This window comes from Amblyomma maculatum, chromosome 4 (assembly GCF_055883805.1).
Source record: "Amblyomma maculatum isolate TAMU_Amacu chromosome 4, ASM5588380v1, whole genome shotgun sequence".
Lineage (NCBI taxonomy): Eukaryota > Metazoa > Arthropoda > Arachnida > Ixodida > Ixodidae > Amblyomma > Amblyomma maculatum.
In genome coordinates this window covers 137002429-137022979 of record NC_139347.1, presented here as the reverse complement: position 1 = coordinate 137022979, position 20551 = coordinate 137002429, and the positions used below count along the sequence as shown (strand labels likewise).

At 51.2% G+C, this 20551-nt stretch overlaps 1 protein-coding gene, 8 non-coding genes and 4 pseudogenes across 9 annotated transcripts; all 13 read left to right on the top strand.

The window, feature by feature from the left end:
- The first annotated feature begins 2615 nt into the window (after positions 1-2615).
- On the top strand, positions 2616-2734 carry LOC146192799 (5S ribosomal RNA; annotated as a pseudogene).
- A 569-nt stretch (positions 2735-3303) lies between these two features.
- Positions 3304-3422, top strand: LOC146192798 (5S ribosomal RNA). The gene has a single exon (XR_014707079.1). It is a non-coding gene; the product is annotated as a 5S ribosomal RNA (ribosomal RNA).
- Positions 3423-3846: 424 nt separating this feature from the next.
- LOC146192794 (uncharacterized) lies at positions 3847-12422 on the top strand. Its single transcript, XM_084600480.1, has 2 exons — positions 3847-5251; positions 11908-12422. The coding sequence occupies exons 1-2, from the start codon at positions 4054-4056 to the stop codon at positions 12420-12422; spliced, it is 1713 nt and encodes a 570-aa protein (XP_084456606.1). The 5' UTR covers positions 3847-4053.
- Positions 8920-9025, top strand: LOC146192797 (5S ribosomal RNA; annotated as a pseudogene).
- On the top strand, positions 9605-9723 carry LOC146192796 (5S ribosomal RNA). Its single transcript, XR_014706974.1, has one exon. It is a non-coding gene; the product is annotated as a 5S ribosomal RNA (ribosomal RNA).
- LOC146192795 (5S ribosomal RNA) lies at positions 10293-10411 on the top strand. Its single transcript, XR_014707078.1, has one exon. It is a non-coding gene; the product is annotated as a 5S ribosomal RNA (ribosomal RNA).
- A 3775-nt stretch (positions 12423-16197) lies between the features above and the next one.
- Positions 16198-16316, top strand: LOC146192793 (5S ribosomal RNA; annotated as a pseudogene).
- A 572-nt stretch (positions 16317-16888) lies between these two features.
- On the top strand, positions 16889-17007 carry LOC146192792 (5S ribosomal RNA). Its single transcript, XR_014707114.1, has one exon. It is a non-coding gene; the product is annotated as a 5S ribosomal RNA (ribosomal RNA).
- A 561-nt stretch (positions 17008-17568) lies between these two features.
- On the top strand, positions 17569-17687 carry LOC146192791 (5S ribosomal RNA; annotated as a pseudogene).
- Positions 17688-18251: 564 nt separating this feature from the next.
- LOC146192790 (5S ribosomal RNA) lies at positions 18252-18370 on the top strand. The gene has a single exon (XR_014707072.1). It is a non-coding gene; the product is annotated as a 5S ribosomal RNA (ribosomal RNA).
- Positions 18371-18943: 573 nt separating this feature from the next.
- LOC146192789 (5S ribosomal RNA) lies at positions 18944-19062 on the top strand. The gene has a single exon (XR_014707067.1). It is a non-coding gene; the product is annotated as a 5S ribosomal RNA (ribosomal RNA).
- A 572-nt stretch (positions 19063-19634) lies between these two features.
- Positions 19635-19753, top strand: LOC146192788 (5S ribosomal RNA). Its single transcript, XR_014706973.1, has one exon. It is a non-coding gene; the product is annotated as a 5S ribosomal RNA (ribosomal RNA).
- Positions 19754-20326: 573 nt separating this feature from the next.
- On the top strand, positions 20327-20445 carry LOC146192787 (5S ribosomal RNA). Its single transcript, XR_014707077.1, has one exon. It is a non-coding gene; the product is annotated as a 5S ribosomal RNA (ribosomal RNA).
- The last annotated feature ends 106 nt before the right edge of the window (positions 20446-20551 follow it).

Below are 20551 nucleotides of genomic sequence, written 5' to 3'. Positions count from 1 at the left end.
GAGGTTATTAACAGCGGCACCACTGCGCGAGGGCATGGCGAGGTGGCGCAGGCCTTCGATGAATACTATCGCAAGCTTTTCCAGGCTGGAAAACCGCTGGATCCCGTGCCATCCGAAGTCCTGAGCGAACTGCCCAAAGTTCCTCAGGAGATTAGGGAGGCAACAAACTCCTCATTGACTGCTGACGAGATAGAGCGCGTAATTGCAAAACTCCCTAAGAATAAGTCACCCGGACCGGACGGCATAACAGCCGAATTTTACCAATGCTTTAGAAGTGAACTCAGCCCAATTCTAGCGGAGGTGTTCGCGGATATAAGGAAACGAAAACTTCTCCCGCCTTCTATGCGGCGCAGCAATTTAGTCCTGATTCCTAAGAAACCTTCCCCCGAATCAACCCCCGACGTAGCCGATTTCAGGCCAATCAGTCTTCTTTCCACGGACTATAAGATTCTGGCTAGAGCTCTCGCTCGTCGACTCAAGACCGCCCTCAGCACTGTGGTGGGAGAGCATCAAACATGCGGCTTCAAAGGGCGCTCCATAAATACCAACTTACATCGCATGAGGACGGTCCGCGAGGCGGCGGATGTGGGGCTCCTTCCCTTGGCCATTCTCCAGATCGATTTGAGGAAGGCGTTTGATCAGGTTGACCGGGCTTTCCTCTTTTCTCTCCTTCAGCAGTGCGAAGTAGGTGACGACATAATAGATTGGCTCAAAATTTGTTACACTGAAATTAGTACTGCAATCGTCCTTAACGGTATACCAGGCGCGCCGATACAGGTGAATAGATCAGTACGACAAGGGTGTCCGATGTCGCCTGTTCTCTTCACCTTGTATCTGGAACCTCTATGTCGCATGGTTCTTGCGTCTAAAACCATCAAGGGTCTAGATCTTGGCGGCCAAGAACTGCGCGTCCTCGCATACGCGGACGATGCAGCCTTCATTTGCACCTCCCAACAACAAGTGGGGGAGGTGATTCGATTGGCAAACTCCTTCTGTCAATTTTCTGGAGCCGAATTAAATTTAAACAAATCGCAAGGCGCCTGGTTGGGAGACTGGAGAGGGAAGCCCCGCCAACTCTTTGGAGTAGAATGGACCGAAAAAATTGACGAATATCTAGGCGTTAATCTAGATATTAGCAAAGCGATCATGAACAGATGGCAACCCAAACTAGTTGCCGCTGAAAGGAAGCTAGACCCATGGCGGCCGAGACACATAGCCATGTTCACGAGAGCCTATGTATGCAACGCGGTGGTCTACCCGGCGGTACTATACTCAGCCAGAGTGACCACAATCGACAGGGGCTCCGTGGGTAGGCTACACAGATCATGGGCAGTCTTCGTTTGGCGCTCTACGGCAGAGCCCATGCGCCGAAGCAATCTCTTCTGGGGCATGGAGCGAGGCGGACTGGGCTTAGTGAACGTAGAACTTAAACTTGTAGTCCAAAGGCTCATTTTCTTTCGAAGCCAAAAGGATAATTTTCTTCGCGCGGCCACTCAGTATCTAGGCTCGGCGCACTTGGCCCCTTGGTTGGCCACAACTAAGCCAATAGGTAACGGCATGAGAGCCACAGCCTTCTACAAGGAGATAGCGCAGTCCCTGGCGCTGCTGCAAGGGCTTTTTTCGTGGGAGTACCTGCTCGCAGTAAAACCGAGAAAGCTTTACTGGGACTTGCTGGCACAATTTCTGCAACCTCCATTATATCGACAACCACCCATAGGGGTGGGCAAGAATGATGTCCTCAAGCGAGTCAGGAAGCTGCCCGTTCCAACAGGCTCCAAGGATTTCTTCTTTCGTTTCCACACAGGAGTTTTGCCCGTGAAAGCTCGTCAGGAAGAGCGGGGTTTCTTCCTACCATGGGGCGCAAACTGTCTCCTGTGTGGCCGACGGGAGACCACTCAACATGTATTTATGGAATGCAACACGGCGCACATCTTCTGGGACGAAGTAAGGGGATTTTTCGCCACTGATTTCGAAGTGACATGGCCAGGGCTCTTGTGTCTCGACGCGTCTTGTGATCGACCAGAACTTCGAGACATTGTGATAGTGCTTGCGTTGCATGCCCTCTGGCGTGCGCGCGTGGATGTGGTGGAGTGCGTGCGTTGGCCGAAACCAGCGTGGCGGCACCTATTGGACAAAACAGAGTGGACAGTGAGTGCACTGGAACTCTGACAGTGAGTGCACTGGAGTCCTCTGGCACCGACGAAAACCTGCAGGAGGAACTACAGCGAGGCTGCCGCGCTGTGATGGTCTTCAAGACACGCCAGTACGAACGGTTTGGGTGCCGCTGATGCTTCACGCTGCGTTGCACAAGTGGCGTTTTTTTTTTTTTTTTTTTTTTTTTTTTTTTTTTTTTTTGGGTTTTTCTCTCTACTTTTCTGGTTTCCCCCTTTGTCCTTTAGTGGCGGCTCATTGTAGGCTTATATGTTACACTTTTTCTGACCCTTTCTTGCCAGACCTCTGGACATAATTTTTTATTGTCCTTAATGTCCCCTCACGCTTCATATGGCCGACGTTGACACTAGAAGCAATCAATGCACTCGGCTATTGGCTGAGTTGCTGCCTTGTACATATATGTGTAAATAAAGGTTTTTGTTACTGAAAAAAAAAAAAAAAAAAAAATCGGCCATACCATGCTGAATACGCCGGTTCTCGTCCGATCACCGAAGCTAAGCAGCATTGGGCTCGGTCAGTACTTGGGAGGGAGACCACCTGGGAACACCGAGTGCTGATGGCACTTCTTTTGTTTTTGTTTTCTCCCAGCCCGCAGCTGGCTTCTTCATTTTTTTTTCTCCCTGTCACTTTGGCGTCGCAAATTTCACTGGCTGCTGATGAGCCGAGCAGGCCGGGTCACGTTTGTGTGTCAATTCAATCATCACTTTGCGCGCATGCACGGAGAGATGCGACGCGCATATGTATACGGTGCAGAATTACTCGAGGCGATCGCGTGCGTGGCTTTTCGGTGTCAGTTTGACGCGTACGTGCCTCATTCACCAGTTTGCAGAAGCAATTTTCACAGTTTTTGAGACCATTTGGCGTGGCCACAAGCGCACACTTCGGGCTCATCGGCGCCCGGACTGCAGTCCGTGCACCCTGCATCCATGTGTAAACAACTCGCGATCGCCGCTCTCGCACTGCTCTTCAATTTTTGTAGTGCCAACGCGCGCTCGGTTCGTCAGAATGGTTGGAAACAGCTCAGAACATGTAAATGAACACTCGGTGCCTCATAACAAAGACAGCGCTTAGCTGCATGTGTAGTCAGAGGCGTTAAAACAGTACATAAGCCTCTCGAAACGACTGTTTCTCGCCATCGGCCATACCATGCTGAATACGCCGGTTCTCGTCCGATCACCGAAGCTAAGCAGCATTGGGCTCGGTCAGTACTTGGGAAGGAGACCACCTGGGAACACCGAGTGCTGATGGCACTTCTTTTGTTTTTGTTTTCTCCCAGCCCGCAGCTGGCTTCTTCATTTTTTTTCTCCCTGTCACTGTGGCGTCGCAAATTCCACTGGCTGCTGATGAGCCGAGCAGGCCGGGTCACGTTTATTTGTGTGTCCATTCAATCATCACTTTGCGCGCATGCACGCAGAGATGCGACGCGCATATGTATACGGTGCAGAATTACTCGATGCGATCGCGTGCGTGGCTTCTCGGTGTGAGTTTGACGCGTACGTGCCTCATTCACCAGTTTGCAGTGAAATTTTCACAGTTTTTGAGACCATTTGGCGTGGCTACAAGCGCACAGTTCGGGCTCATCGGCGCACGGACTGCAGTCTGTGCACCATGCATCCATGTGTAAACAACTCGCGATTGTTGCTCTCGCACTGCTCTTCATTTTTTGGAGTGCCAAAGCGCGCTCGGTTCGCCAGAATGGCTGGAAACAGCTCAGAACATGTAAATGAACACTCGGTGCCTCATAACAAAGAGAGCGCTTAGCTGCATGTGTAGTCAGAGGTGTTAAAACAGTACATAAGCCTCTCGAAACGACTGTTTCTCGCCATCGGCCATACCATGCTCATTCTACTTCCGGCCACCTGCGTGTACGGACGGTGAATCATGAGCTCCGGCGGAGCGGCGATTGCGGCCCAGGCTGGCCGCGGTAACAGGCTTAACGCAAACGATGATAAGGAATATCAGCTCATTTTGCCGCATCTGCCCACCGGACGTGTTGTTTTCAACACAGTTTTTTTGCACGGCGACGTCCGAGTGCGACCCTTCAGGGTTGAAGATTTCCGGGACGCCCTGGCCAAGACTGGTACGCTCCCAGACGTGGTGGCCTTGGGGGCCTACCAAATAAACCATGTCTGGGCGGTGACCTTGAGCAGCTCTGAAGCAACCAAGCGGCTGCTAGCCTTCAAGGAGCTTCTAGTGAAAGGCCGACGGTGTATCATCATTGACCCGGAGGATCAACAGGTGAAGCTACGGCTCCACTGGATGTTGCATGGCGTGGCGGATGAGGATATCAGAACTGCTTTTGGGGCTTTCGGTGAGGTGACCGAAGTTACCCGTGAGCGGTGGCGCGTCCAGGGCGTTCACGAAAAGGGCTCAACAACGAGAGCCGTACTCATGAAGTTGAAGCCAGGGATGAAGATAGACGACCTACCTCATCAGATAAGAGTTGCAGGGGAGTTGGCCCTTGTTGTGGTGCCTGGGCGGCCAATGCAGTGCCTGCGCTGCCGCGGGACCGGTCATGTGCGCCGGGAATGTAAAATTCCGCGGTGTTCGACATGTAAGCGTTTTGGCCACTCCGAGGAAGATTGCGTACGGACGTATGCAGTGGCCACTGCACCGACAGCGAGGGCGGACATGACGGAGCACCAAATGGATGTTGCAGAGACAGAAGAGGCCGCAAAGGGGGTCGGTGAAGCTGAAGAGCTAACAGCAACTACAGGCATGTTAGTGCCCCCGGGGGGCGGTGACGAGATAATCAGTAGGCCAGACAAGGAAGTCACGCTACCGAACAACGGACCGTCAGAGGAAGAAAGGGTGAGCGATGCCGAGAGCTCAAAAACTGAAATTCCGGAGTCTGCGGGCCGACAGGAAACCCTTGAAAAGAGCAGCGGCCGAGCGACCAACGTCCAAGGCCCTGCGAAGCGTGCCCACGACGAGAGCACAAGTGAGACAAGCAAGGCAGAAGCAGCTAGCAACGACGAGCCGCCGATAAAAACGCCAATAGGGAGGAGGGCGACCTTCAAACCAAGACCGAATGTCTCGACGGACAGGAGAGCTGCCGAAAAGCCGCCCCCGTCACAAGGTCTGCCAGTCCAACCTCATGGCTCTGGCGTCAACGAAAGCGTCTAGCGCCATGCTAGACGTGAAGGGTAAGCACCAAGCTCTTGGCCTCTTTTCACTCTAAGAAAATGGCTTATGTACTGTCACTAAAGGTTGCGACCCTTAACGTGAGAGGTCTAGCAGCAAAAAGGAAGCAGAGCCAGGTCCTGCGCCTTTTAAATGAAAATGACATCGATATACTTGGAGTTCAAGAGACAAAAGTCGAGGGTGAACAAGAGACCGAGAGCATGGTGCAACGTTTCACGTCGCGGTTTTACGCAGTTGTCAGCCATGCAGTCGGTACTTCTGCTGGATGCGTCCTGTTTGTGAAGAAGTTGCCGGGTCTTGTAGTGCAGTCGCATGCTTCTTTTCCGTCGGGTCGGGGTGTGGTCCTCGATTTTAGTTTTTGCTCGGCTGAGTGGCGTGCTGTTTGTATATATGCACCTACGGTAGTTGATGAGAGGGCTGCTTTGTTTGATTTTGTTGAAGGGTATTTAAACACGGATAAGCAACTTGTCTTTCTGGGGGATTTCAATTGTGTACTGAGCTCCGGTGACAAAACTAGCCTTCGTACATTTAGGGATCGTAGCACAGAGGTGCTTTCGCGCTTGATTGACGAGTTTGCACTGGAAGACGTTGCAGAGTGTCTCACGAGCGAGCGACGGGTTCAGTATACGCATTTTCAGGGTGCTAGCCACGCCCGCCTTGACAGAATTTATGTGGCCGCAGAACTGGCTCCAAAATGCCAGGATTATTATGTTTTGGCGGTAACGTACTCAGATCACTGCATGGTTCAGTGTACAATTGGACCAAGAAAGGGAGGTAGCGGTTTTAATTGGGAATTGTGGAAGTTAAATAATAAACTGCTGAATGACGAGCAATTCACCAGACTAGTAGAAGAAGAAATTGGTAATATTTGTCAGGAGGACACCCACGAACTGGGTCAAGAATGGGAACTGTGTAAGCAACAAATTAAAATCAAAGCTATAGAAAAGGCCAGCTGCATACGGTTTCAAGAAAAACAAAATGAAATGCATTTAAGATCTTTGCTAGATAAATTGTTAGCCCTGGAGTGTAACACGCCAGGGTTATACATGGACGACGTTAGAAAAATAAAACAAAGACTTCAACTGAATGACGAAGATCGTTATCGCGGAGCACTGGTGCGTGCGAGAGCGGAAAAATTGGCCATGGATGAGACGCCGACAAAAAGATCGTTGGGAATAGAAAAAGCAAATGCAAGGCGAAATCACGTGGCAGAGGTAGATTGGGCAGGACGCACAGAAACCGATAACGAAGGAATCGCGGAAGCTTTCCGGGAGTATTATGAAGAGCTATTTTCGTCCCGAGAGGTTAATTTGGACCGTTTTAAAGAATCCTTTCTTGACGCGATGCCAAAAATTGATGACGAACAAAAAGAAAGACTGGAGCGGCCAATAAGCGAAAAAGAAGTACAGCAGGCAATAGAAAATTTAAACCCTGGGAAATCACCCGGGCCTGATGGCCTGAGTGCGGCTTTTTATAAAGCGTTCAAGCAACAGCTATCTCCTTTGTTGTGTGCCTTATTTAATGAAGCGTATGAGCTGAAGGCACTGCCTGCGTCTTTCGGATCGTCGCACACAGTACTTATTCCGAAAACTGACCAACCAGATAAGCTTAGGCAGTTGTCGTCTTACAGGCCCATTGCTCTGACAAACGTTGATTACAAGATTTATATGAAGGTGCTTGCTGGCAGACTACAAACGGTTATATGCGAACTAGTGGGCCCTCACCAAACGTGCGGTATCAAAGGGCGATCCATCTTTCAGAACATTCACAAAGCGAGAAGTGTGCTCGAATGCTGCGATGCAACTCATGCGTGTGTTGCTTTACTGCAGTTGGACTTGGAGAAAGCTTTTGATTGTGTGGCGCATGCTATTCTGTTCAGTATATTAGACCATGTTAATGTCGGCTCTGTTATTCGAGAGGGAGTGGCCTTGGCGTACCGTAACTGCACTACGAGATTAATTGTCAATAAGTCACTGGGGGCCCCCATCAACGTACGACGTTCGGTGCGCCAAGGTTGCCCCCTCAGCCCTCTTTTGTTCGGCATTTATATTGAAACATTGTGTTTAAGCATCCTACAAAACAATGACATTGATGGTTTTCGACTGCAGGAGTCAGAAGTCAAATTGCTGGCTTACGCAGACGACGTTGCGGTTTTTTGTGTGAATAAGGAGAGTATAAAGAGGACAGTGGAGGTGGTAAAACATTTTAGCAAAGTCACAGGGAGTAAAGTTAACTGGGGTAAGTGCCTGGGATTTTGGCACGGAGACTGGCAGCTGACCCCCGACACTTTCGCTAATGTGTCGTGGGTTACAACGCCTGCAAAGTACTTGGGTGTGCCCTTGGAATTTTACAAGGAAAGCGAGCCTTACTGGCTAGAGCAGGTCAGAGAAACCCGTGAAAAAGCGGAGAAATGGAAAAGCGCTCAGTTATCAATATTTGCAAGAGCCGCAGTTTGCAACCTGTTTTTAATTAGTAAGTTATGGTATGTAATGCAAGTGTTGCATTGCTCCCGTGTAAATGTGCAAAAATTGCATCGAGTTTTTGCGGTGTTTGTTTGGGCCTCGAGTTGGGAGAGGTGCAGTCGGACAAATTTGTTCCGGCAGGTGAAGCATGGAGGGCTTGGTCTGGGTCATTTGTTTGTGCGACAGATTGTCAACCGGTTTATGTTTTTTAGGGATGCCAGTGATCCATTCCTGCGCACAGTGTGTCAACAAAGACTTGGTCGAGCGTTGCCTGATTTCGTAGTTTATACGCAATGTATGCCGGGATCTCTTTTTGGATTCTTTAGGGAAATTGTTTTGAGCGTGAAATTCTTAAGCGCACGTTTTTCGAAAGAGTATTTAAGTAATGTTAACAGGAGAACATTATACAAGGATGTTTGTGAAGTGGTGTTCCCGGTGCCCTTGTACCGAGCTTTATACTATGGAGGCACAGGAAGTAATGTATTAAAACGCGTAAAGAAAATGCAAGTTGCTACGGGAGCTAAAACTTTTTTCTTTATGCTACATACCGGTACTTTGAGTGTAAAATCATTTATGGAGGAAAAGGGTATTTTCCTGCCGTGGGGGGCCCAATGTCTCATCTGCAAACAGCCAGAGACAATAGATCACGTGTTTTTGCATTGCTGGGAGGGGGTATATTTGTGGGATGTTCTGCAAAGGACAATTAAAAAACAGTTGCCACTTGATTCCCATGGCATTAGGTATTTGCCATTGGATAACCACGATGATATGCCGTTAGACCAGGTTATGTTAATGTGCCTCCACAGTATATGGCGCGCACGAATGGCTGGTTATCACTGCGATCCAGATGCACGGCCAGCCCGCATGTATTTCCGTGAAAGTGTGCAGCGATGGCTCGACGTGCTTAAATTGCAACCATGTGCTCCTGAGTGGCTGTTAAAGCTGGAACCTTTGACGGTGCTCAAGGAATTTTAACATGACAATGCCTGCCCCTCAGTGGGTGTTAGGCAACGCTAACTACCTTAGTGTACATATATTATTCCTTTGTTCATGATGTTTTGAGTTCCAATGCGGTGTATTTGTGTCAAAGCCAGGCAATAAAGAAAAAAAAAAAAAAAAAAAAAAAAAAAAAAAAAAAAAAGGCCATACCATGCTGAATACGCCGGTTCTCGTCCGATCACCGAAGCTAAGCAGCATTGGGCTCGGTCAGTACTTGGGAGGGAGACCACCTGGGAACACCGAGTGCTGATGGCACTTCTTTTGTTTTTGTTTTCTCCCAGCCCGCAGCTGGCTTCTTCATTTTTTTTTCTCCCTGTCACTTTGGCGTCGCAAATTCCACTGGCTGCTGATGAGCCGAGCAGGCCGGGTCACGTTTATTTGTGTGTCGATTCAATCATCACTTTGCGCGCATGCACGGAGAGATGCGACGCGCATATGTATACGGTGCAGAATTACTCGAGGCGATCGCGTGCGTGGCTTCTCGGTGTCAGTTTGACGCGTACGTGCCTCATTCACCAGTTTGCAGTGCAATTTTCACAGTTTTTGAGACCATTTGGCGTGGCCACAAGCGCACAGTTCGGGCTCATCGGCGCCCGGACTGCAGTCCGTGCACCCTGCATCCATGTGTAAACAACTCGCGATCGCCGCTCTCGCACTGCTCTTCAATTTTTGTAGTGCCAACGCGTGCTCGGTTCGTCAGAATGGTTGGAAACAGCTCAGAACATGTAAATGAACACTCGGTGCCTCATAACAAAGACAGCGCTTAGCTGCATGTGTAGTCAGAGGCGTTAAAACAGTACATAAGCCTCTCGAAACGACTGTTTCTCGCCATCGGCCATACCATGCTGAATACGCCGGTTCTCGTCCGATCACCGAAGCTAAGCAGCATTGGGCTCGGTCAGTACTTGGGAGGGAGACCACCTGGGAACACCGAGTGCTGATGGCACTTCTTTTGTTTTTGTTTTCTCCCAGCCCGCAGCTGGCTTCTTCATTTTTTTTTCTCCCTGTCACTTTGGCGTCGCAAATTTCACTGGCTGCTGATGAGCCGAGCAGGCCGGGTCACGTTTGTGTGTCAATTCAATCATCACTTTGCGCGCATGCACGGAGAGATGCGACGCGCATATGTATACGGTGCAGAATTACTCGAGGCGATCGCGTGCGTGGCTTTTCGGTGTCAGTTTGACGCGTACGTGCCTCATTCACCAGTTTGCAGAAGCAATTTTCACAGTTTTTGAGACCATTTGGCGTGGCCACAAGCGCACACTTCGGGCTCATCGGCGCCCGGACTGCAGTCCGTGCACCCTGCATCCATGTGTAAACAACTCGCGATCGCCGCTCTCGCACTGCTCTTCAATTTTTGTAGTGCCAACGCGCGCTCGGTTCGTCAGAATGGTTGGAAACAGCTCAGAACATGTAAATGAACACTCGGTGCCTCATAACAAAGACAGCGCTTAGCTGCATGTGTAGTCAGAGGCGTTAAAACAGTACACAAGCCTCTCGAAACGACTGTTTCTCGCCATCGGCCATACCATGCTGAATACGCCGGTTCTCGTCCGATCACCGAAGCTAAGCAGCATTGGGCTCGGTCAGTACTTGGGAAGGAGACCACCTGGGAACACCGAGTGCTGATGGCACTTCTTTTGTTTTTGTTTTCTCCCAGCCCGCAGCTGGCTTCTTCATTTTTTTTCTCCCTGTCACTGTGGCGTCGCAAATTCCACTGGCTGCTGATGAGCCGAGCAGGCCGGGTCACGTTTATTTGTGTGTCCATTCAATCATCACTTTGCGCGCATGCACGCAGAGATGCGACGCGCATATGTATCCGGTGCAGAATTACTCGATGCGATCGCGTGCGTGGCTTCTCGGTGTGAGTTTGACGCGTACGTGCCTCATTCACCAGTTTGCAGTGAAATTTTCACAGTTTTTGAGACCATTTGGCGTGGCTACAAGCGCACAGTTCGGGCTCATCGGCGCACGGACTGCAGTCTGTGCACCATGCATCCATGTGTAAACAACTCGCGATTGTTGCTCTCGCACTGCTCTTCATTTTTTGGAGTGCCAAAGCGCGCTCGGTTCGCCAGAATGGCTGGAAACAGCTCAGAACATGTAAATGAACACTCGGTGCCTCATAACAAAGAGAGCGCTTAGCTGCATGTGTAGTCAGAGGTGTTAAAACAGTACATAAGCCTCTCGAAACGACTGTTTCTCGCCATCGGCCATACCCCGTCGCACTCGGAGGGAGAGGTCATGGAGAAAACGGGCTCCTCAGGAGCGGCCGGCGCGTACGCGCCAAACCAGTTTTCCCCGGCGCCCCATGGTTCTGCCTTCGTCCCGGAGTACAGGATTTTGCTGCCAACGCTACCAACAGGCAAGCTGAGTGAAAACTCTATTTTCTTGCACTGTGATCCATCTGTGCGTCCATACAAAATCGATGATGTCGCGGCGGCGCTCTCGGAATCCATTGACATGATGACTGTTACCAATCTAGGAGTTTTCCAGTTTAATCATGTTTGGATGCTCACTTTCAAGACTCCACATGACATGGAAGTGTTAAGTGCTAAGGCCGAAATATTTGTCAAGAACAAGAGATGTCTGGTTATTAATCCAAATCAGCAGGAGAAAGATGTGAAAGTCCACTGGATCCCGCCCCAAATCCCAGACGAGGTGCTAATACACCATTTTCAGCGCTTCGGTGATGTGAAAGGGGTGCGACGCGAAAAGTGGCGCCGCCCGGGCCTGGAGCATATCGGTTCAAGCACGCGAATAGTTCAGATCGCGCCACGGGAACCGACATCACTCGATGAGATACCCCACCAGGTGACTATCTATGGCTGCCCGGTCCTGATCTCCGTGCCCGGCAGAGCGCCGCTTTGTTTGAGATGTCGACAGACCGGACACCTACGCAGGCAGTGCAAAGCTCCCTGGTGTCAGGCCTGTCGCTCCATCGGACACCGCGAGGAAGACTGCACGCAGTCTTATGCAGCCAGAACGAAGCGGGGGGTTGCGAAGCAACCATTGGACGATTTCATGGACGCAGAGGACATGGAAAAAATTGCGACTACCATGGAATCGCCACCAGACAGCGAAAGTCCGGCGGTTGCATTTACCGAAGCCTCCATTTTTTCCCCACAAGAAGTAGCGACCCCAAATCCCGGAGAGGCTGGGTCTCCTTCTCTCCCTGATGGACAGGCCTGCAGCAGCGCGAACTCGGAAGCGGCCGCCGTGCAGCAGGAGGAGCGAACCGAGACGCTGGACGAACCCAGCACCATAGATGCCACTGGGATCAGGGAGGTCGATGAACCTGCAGCCCTCTCGAACGAGTTCGACCTCGAGGGGCCTCAGGGACCGGAATCAGATAAGCCGGTCTCTAAACAACAGGACCGCCGACAACTTGAGAGAGAGGAAGGGGGAAACACGGAGGGAACGACAACGGAAGGAAGGCGAACTGCGGAAAGAAACAGAGACGACAGGTCCGACAAAACCAACACCAACCCCACCGATGCCATTGACGAGCCCAATGTCAAGGAGGGGAAGAGAGAAGGCCGCCGCGTGACGAGAAAAGCCCTTGCAGCCGCCAGCCACCCTTGCGAGGTGGAGAGGGGTACTTCGGTAGGCGGTAGCGGGGGCCGCATGCCACATGTCCGGTAAGCTTTCCCCCCCACAATGGATCCCTCCCAGCTGTCGCTTAAAGTGGCCACCATTAACGTGGTGAGCCTTATAAAAACAAAAAGGAAAAGATGGCTTCTCGATTTAATTAATGAAAACAGCGTTGACGTTGCTCTTTTACAAGAAACCAAAATTTCCAGTGCGGACGATGCTAAATTCTTCGTTCGTTACTTTGGAGCTCAATTCTGGTGTTTCCATACAATCACGACATCAAGGGCAGGAGGCACCGCCATTCTCATTAGGAAAAAAGATAACGTCACCATTGTTGACTGCGAGCTGGGAGAGGATGGGCGCTTTTGTCTCGTTGATGCCCTTGTGGGGAGGGAGCTGACTCGCTTTGTGTGTGTCTATGCCCCGAATGAGGCAACGGCACGGTCCGAGCTCTTTCGATCTCTCCGTCCTTTTCTTCTTGTCCCCGGAATCGTATACTTCGGAGGTGATTTTAACTGCGTACTCAGCACGAGTGATAGAGCGGGCGGGGGAGGCGGTGTGGATGCGTCGGCGCGGGTGTTAAGAGAGGTCCTTCGAGATTCTGACCTGGTGGACGTGGCGCTCGGACGAACGGGATCGACTGCGCGCTACACCCGCTGGCGCGGCACAGCGCAGGCTCGCCTCGATCGCATCTATGTCTGCGGTGAGGCGCTCCAACGCGTCCGCAGCTACACCGTCACTCCTGTGTGTTTCTCTGACCATGGCCTGGTCTCGTGCGTGCTGGGTGCCTTAACATGTCGAACAGGAAAAACAGTGGAAAGACGATGGATAATGAACTCGACTATCCTTTGCAACGAAGAGTTCTTAGATAAAGTAAATAAGGATATTGCTAGGCTTAAGTCTGGATCGGTTAATGCAGTAGAGTGGGAGTTATTTAAAACAAAAGTTAAAACCATTGCCACAGAGATCGGAACAAAAATTGCCGCGTCCGCTAAAGCTAAAATCCGGCACCTCACAGGCACCCTTCAGGGCCTTGTCGAGGCCAACGAAGAGATGCCGGGAGAATTTTCTGCTGACATTCGGAAAGTTAAAGAGGAACTTCGATCAGAGCTGGAACGGCGTTATTGGGGCGCACTCGTCCGCAGTCGAGAGCAAAGAGTCCAGTACGAGGCGCAGCCATCAAAGCTCTTTTGTGCCTTCGAACGGGAGCAGGCTGCACGGGTTACTATAAGGGAGGTTATTAACAGCGGCACCACTGCGCGAGGGCATGGCGAGGTGGCGCAGGCCTTCGATGAATACTATCGCAAGCTTTTCCAGGCTGGAAAACCGCTGGATCCCGTGCCATCCGAAGTCCTGAGCGAACTGCCCAAAGTTCCTCAGGAGATTAGGGAGGCAACAAACTCCTCATTGACTACTGACGAGATAGAGCGCGTAATTGCAAAACTCCCTAAGAATAAGTCACCCGGACCGGACGGCATAACAGCCGAATTTTACCAATGCTTTAGAAGTGAACTCAGCCCAATTCTAGCGGAGGTGTTCGCGGATATAAGGAAACGAAAACTTCTCCCGCCTTCTATGCGGCGCAGCAATTTAGTCCTGATTCCTAAGAAACCTTCCCCCGAATCAACCCCCGACGTAGCCGATTTCAGGCCAATCAGTCTTCTTTCCACGGACTATAAGATTCTGGCTAGAGCTCTCGCTCGTCGACTCGAGACCGCCCTCAGCACTGTGGTGGGAGAGCATCAAACATGCGGCTTCAAAGGGCGCTCCATAAATACCAACTTACATCGCATGAGGACGGTCCGCGAGGCGGCGGATGTGGGGCTCCTTCCCTTGGCCATTCTCCAGATCGATTTGAGGAAGGCGTTTGATCAGGTTGACCGGGCTTTCCTCTTTTCTCTCCTTCAGCAGTGCGAAGTAGGTGACGACATAATAGATTGGCTCAAAATTTGTTACACTGAAATTAGTACTGCAATCGTCCTTAACGGTATACCAGGCGCGCCGATACAGGTGAATAGATCAGTACGACAAGGGTGTCCGATGTCGCCTGTTCTCTTCACCTTGTATCTGGAACCTCTATGTCGCATGGTTCTTGCGTCTAAAACCATCAAGGGTCTAGATCTTGGCGGCCAAGAACTGCGCGTCCTCGCATACGCGGACGATGCAGCCTTCATTTGCACCTCCCAACAACAAGTGGGGGAGGTGATTCGATTGGCAAACTCCTTCTGTCAATTTTCTGGAGCCGAATTAAATTTAAACAAATCGCAAGGCGCCTGGTTGGGAGACTGGAGAGGGAAGCCCCGCCAACTCTTTGGAGTAGAATGGACCGAAAAAATTGACGAATATCTAGGCGTTAATCTAGATATTAGCAAAGCGATCATGAACAGATGGCAACCCAAACTAGTTGCCGCTGAAAGGAAGCTAGACCCATGGCGGCCGAGACACATAGCCATGTTCACGAGAGCCTATGTATGCAACGCGGTGGTCTACCCGGCGGTACTATACTCAGCCAGAGTGACCACAATCGACAGGGGCTCCGTGGGTAGGCTACACAGATCATGGGCAGTCTTCGTTTGGCGCTCTACGGCAGAGCCCATGCGCCGAAGCAATCTCTTCTGGGGCATGGAGCGAGGCGGACTGGGCTTAGTGAACGTAGAACTTAAACTTGTAGTCCAAAGGCTCATTTTCTTTCGAAGCCAAAAGGATAATTTTCTTCGCGCGGCCACTCAGTATCTAGGCTCGGCGCACTTGGCCCCTTGGTTGGCCACAACTAAGCCAATAGGTAACGGCATGAGAGCCACAGCCTTCTACAAGGAGATAGCGCAGTCCCTGGCGCTGCTGCAAGGGCTTTTTTCGTGGGAGTACCTGCTCGCAGTAAAACCGAGAAAGCTTTACTGGGACTTGCTGGCACAATTTCTGCAACCTCCATTATATCGACAACCACCCATAGGGGTGGGCAAGAATGATGTCCTCAAGCGAGTCAGGAAGCTGCCCGTTCCAACAGGCTCCAAGGATTTCTTCTTTCGTTTCCACACAGGAGTTTTGCCCGTGAAAGCTCGTCAGGAAGAGCGGGGTTTCTTCCTACCATGGGGCGCAAACTGTCTCCTGTGTGGCCGACGGGAGACCACTCAACATGTATTTATGGAATGCAACACGGCGCACATCTTCTGGGACGAAGTAAGGGGATTTTTCGCCACTGATTTCGAAGTGACATGGCCAGGGCTCTTGTGTCTCGACGCGTCTTGTGATCGACCAGAACTTCGAGACATTGTGACAGTGCTTGCGTTGCATGCCCTCTGGCGTGCGCGCGTGGATGTGGTGGAGTGCGTGCGTTGGCCGAAACCAGCGTGGCGGCACCTATTGGACAAAACAGAGTGGACAGTGAGTGCACTGGAGTCCTCTGGCACCGACGAAAACCTGCAGGAGGAACTACAGCGAGGCTGCCGCGCTGTGATGGTCTTCAAGACACGCCAGTACGAACGGTTTGGGTGCCGCTGATGCTTCACGCTGCGTTGCACAAGTGGCGTTTTTTTTTTTTTTTCTTTTTTTTTGGGGGGGGGGGTTTTCTCTCTACTTTTCTGGTTTCCCCCTTTGTCCTTTAGTGGCGGCTCATTGTAGGCTTATATGTTACACTTTTTCTGACCCTTTCTTGCCAGACCTCTGGACATAATTTTTTATTGTCCTTAATGTCCCCTCACGCTTCCTATGGCCGACGTTGACACTAGAAGCAATCAATGCACTCGGCTATTGGCTGAGTTGCTGCCTTGTACATATATGTGTAAATAAAGGTTTTTGTTACTGGAAAAAAAAAAAAAAAAAAAAAAAAAAAATCGGCCATACCATGCTGAATACGCCGGTTCTCGTCCGATCACCGAAGCTAAGCAGCATTGGGCTCGGTCAGTACTTGGGAGGGAGACCACCTGGGAACACCGAGTGCTGATGGCACTTCTTTTGTTTTTGTTTTCTCCCAGCCCGCAGCTGGCTTCTTCATTTTTTTTTCTCCCTGTCACTTTGGCGTCGCAAATTCCACTGGCTGCTGATGAGCCGAGCAGGCCGGGTCACGTTTATTTGTGTGTCGATTCAATCATCACTTTGCGCGCATGCACGGAGAGATGCGACGCGCATATGTATACGGTGCAGAATTACTCGAGGCGATCGCGTGCGTGGCTTCTCGGTGTCAGTTTGACGCGTACGTGCCTCATTCACCAGTTTGCAGTGCAATTTTCACACTTTTTGAGACCATTTGGCGTGGCCACAAGCGCACAGTTCGGGCTCATCGGCGCCCGGACTGCAGTCCGTGCACCCTGCATCCATGTGTAAACAACTCGCGGTCGCCGCTCTCGCACTGCTCTTCAATTTTTGTAGTGCCAACGCGCGCTCGGTTCGTCAGAATGGTTTGAAACAGCTCAGAACATGTAAATGAACACTCGGTGCCTCATAACAAAGACAGCGCTTAGCTGCATGTGTACTCAGAGGCGTTAAAACAGTACATAAGCCTCTCGAAACGACTGTTTCTCGCCATCGGCCATACCATGCTGAATACGCCGGTTCTCGTCCGATCACCGAAGTTAAGCAGCATTGGGCTCGGTCAGTACTTGGGAGGGAGACCACCTGGGAACACCGAGTGCTGATGGCACTTTTGTTTTTGTTTTCTCCCAGCCCGTAGCTGGCTTCATTTTTTTTCTCCCTGTCACTTTGGCGTCGCAAATTCTACTGGCTGCTGATGAGCCGAGCAGGCCGGGTCACGTTTGTGTGTCAATTCAATCATCACTTTGCGCGCATGCACGGAGAGATGCGACGCGCATATGTATACGGTGCAGAATTACTCGAGGCGATCGCGTGCGTGGCTTCTCTGTTTCAGTTTGACGCGTACGTGCCTCATTCACCAGTTTGCAGTGCAATTTTCACAGTTTTTGAGACCATTTGGCGTGGCCACAAGCGCACAGTTCGGGCTCATCGGCGCCCGGACTGCAGTCCGTGCACCCTGCATCCATGTGTAAACAACTCGCGATCGCCACTCTCGCACTGCTCTTCAATTTTTGGAGTGCCAAAGCGCGCTCTGTTCGTCAGAATGGTTGGAAACAGCTCAGAACATGTAAATGAACACTCGGTGCCTCATAACAACGACAGCGCTTAGCTGGATGTGTAGTCAGAGGTGTTAAAACAGTACGTAAGCCTCTCGAAACGACTGTTTCTCGCCATCGGCCATACCATGCTGAATACGCCGGTTCTCGTCCGATCACCGAAGCTAAGCAGCATTGGGCTCGGTCAGTACATGGGAGGGAGAACACCTGGGAACACCGAGTGCTGATGGCACTTCTTTTGTTTTTGTTTTCTCCCAGTCCCTAGCTGGCTTCATTTTTTTTCTCCCTGTCACTTTGGCGTCGCAAATTCCACTGGCTGCTGATGAGCCGAGCAGGCCGGGTCACGTTTGTGTGTCAATTCAATCATCACTTTGCGCGCATGCACGGAGAGATGCGACGCGCATATGTATACGGTGCAGAATTACTCGAGGCGATCGCGTGCGTGGCTTCTCGGTGTCAGTTTGACGCGTACGTGCCTCATTCACCAGTTTGCAGTGCAATTTTCACAGTTTTTGAGACCATTTGGCGTGGCCACAAGCGCACAGTTCGGGCTCATCGGCGCCCGGACTGCAGTCCGTGCACCCTGCATCCATGTGTAAACAACTCGCGATCGCCGCTCTCGCACTGCTCTTCAATTTTTGGAGTGCCAAAGCGCGCTCTGTTCGTCAGAATGGTTGGAAACAGCTCAGAACATGTAAATGAACACTCGGTGCCTCATAACAACGACAGCGCTTAGCTGGATGTGTAGTCAGAGGTGTTAAAACAGTACATAAGCCTCTCTAAACGACTGTTTCTCGCCATCGGCCATACCATGCTGAATACGCCGGTTCTCGTCCGATCACCGAAGCTAAGTAGCATTGGGCTCGGTCAGTACTTGGGAGGGAGACCACCTGGGAACACCGAGTGCTGATGGCACTTCTTTTGTTTTTGTTTTCTCCCAGCCCGCAGCTGGCTTCTTCATTTTTTTTTTCTCCCTGTCACTTTGGCGTCGCAAATTCCACTGGCTGCTGATGAGCCGAGCAGGCCAGGTCACGTTTATTTGTGTGTCGATTCAATCATCACTTTGCGCGCATGCACGGAGAGATGCGACGCGCATATGTATACGGTGCAGAATTACTCGAGGCGATCGCGTGCGTGGCTTCTCGGTGTCAGTTTGACGCGTACGTGCCCCATTCACCAGTTTGCAGTGCAATTTTCACAGTTTTTGAGACCATTTGGCGTGGCCACAAGCGCACAGTTCGGGCTCATCGGCGCACGGACTGCAGTCCGTGCACCATGCATCCATGTGTAAACAACTCGCGATCGTTGCTCTCGCACTGCTCTTCATTTTTTGGAGTGCCAAAGCGCGCTCGGTTCGCCAGAATGGTTGGAAACAGCTCAGAACATGTAAATGAACACTCGGTGCCTCATAACAAAGACAGCGCTTAGCTGGATGTGTAGTCAGAGGTGTTAAAACAGTACATAAGCCTCTCGAAACGACTGTTTCTCGCCATCGGCCATACCATGCTGAATACGCCGGTTCTCGTCCGATCACCGAAGCTAAGCAGCATTGGGCTCGGTCAGTACTTAAGAGGGAGACCACCTGGGAACACCGAGTGCTGATGGCACTTCTTTTGTTTTTGTTTTCTCCCAGCCCGCAGCTGGCTTCTTCATTTTTTTTTCTCCCTGTCACTTTGGCGTCGCAAATTCCACTGGCTGCTGATGAGCCGAGCAGGCCGGGTTACGTTTATTTGTGTGTCGATTCAATCATCACTTTGCGCGCATGCACGGAGAGATGCGACGCGCATTTGTATACGGTGCAGAATTACTCGAGGCGATCGCGTGCGTGGCTTCTCGGTGTCAGTTTGACGCGTACGTGCCTCATTCACCAGTTTGCAGTGCAATTTTCACAGTTTTTGAGACCATTTGGCGTGGCCACAAGCGCACAGTTCGGGCTCATCGGCGCCCGGACTGCAGTCCGTGCACCCTGCATCCATGTGTAAACAACTCGCGATCGCCGCTCTCGCACTGCTCTTCAATTTTTGTAGTGCCAACGCGTGCTCGGTTCGTCAGAATGGTTGGAAACAGCTCAGAACATGTAAATGAACACTCGGTGCCTCATAACAAAGACAGCGCTTAGCTGCATGTGTAGTCAGAGGCGTTAAAACAGTACATAAGCCTCTCGAAACGACTGTTTCTCGCCATCGGCCATACCATGCTGAATACGCCGGTTCTCGTCCGATCACCGAAGCTAAGCAGCATTGGGCTCGGTCAGTACTTGGGAGGGAGACCACCTGGGAACACCGAGTGCTGATGGCACTTCTTTTGTTTTTGTTTTCTCCCAGCCCGCAGCTGGCTTCAATTCATTTTTTTTTTTCTCCCTGTCACTTTGGCGTCGCAAATTTCACTGGCTGCTGATGAGCCGAGCAGGCCGGGTCACGTTTGTGTGTCAATTCAATCATCACTTTGCGCGCATGCACGGAGAGATGCGACGCGCATATGTATACGGTGCAGAATTACTCGAGGCGATCGCGTGCGTGGCTTTTCGGTGTCAGTTTGACGCGTACGTGCCTCATTCACCAGTTTGCAGAAGCAATTTTCACAGTTTTTGAGACCATTTGGCGTGGCCACAAGCGCACACTTCGGGCTCATCGGCGCCCGGACTGCAGTCCGTGCACCCTGCATCCATGTGTAAACAACTCGCGATCGCCGCTCTCGCACTGCTCTTCAATTTTTGTAGTGCCAACGCGCGCTCGGTTCGTCAGAATGGTTGGAAACAGCTCAGAACATGTAAATGAACACTCGGTGCCTCATAACAAAGACAGCGCTTAGCTGCATGTGTAGTCAGAGGCGTTAAAACAGTACATAAGCCTCTCGAAACGACTGTTTCTCGCCATCGGCCATACCATGCTGAATACGCCGGTTCTCGTCCGATCACCGAAGCTAAGCAGCATTGGGCTCGGTCAGTACTTGGGAAGGAGACCACCTGGGAACACCGAGTGCTGATGGCACTTCTTTTGTTTTTGTTTTCTCCCAGCCCGCAGCTGGCTTCTTCATTTTTTTTCTCCCTGTCACTGTGGCGTCGCAAATTCCACTGGCTGCTGATGAGCCGAGCAG

Excerpts from the sequence above, each read along its gene's own strand:
- LOC146192794 (XM_084600480.1), top strand. The coding sequence starts at position 4,054 with ATGAGCTCCGGCGGAGCGGCGATTGCGGCCCAGGCTGGCCGCGGTAAC. Across the intron at positions 5,252-11,907 it reads AAAGCCGCCCCCGTCACAAG|AAGTAGCGACCCCAAATCCC; the intron begins GTCTGCCAGTCC and ends TTTCCCCACAAG.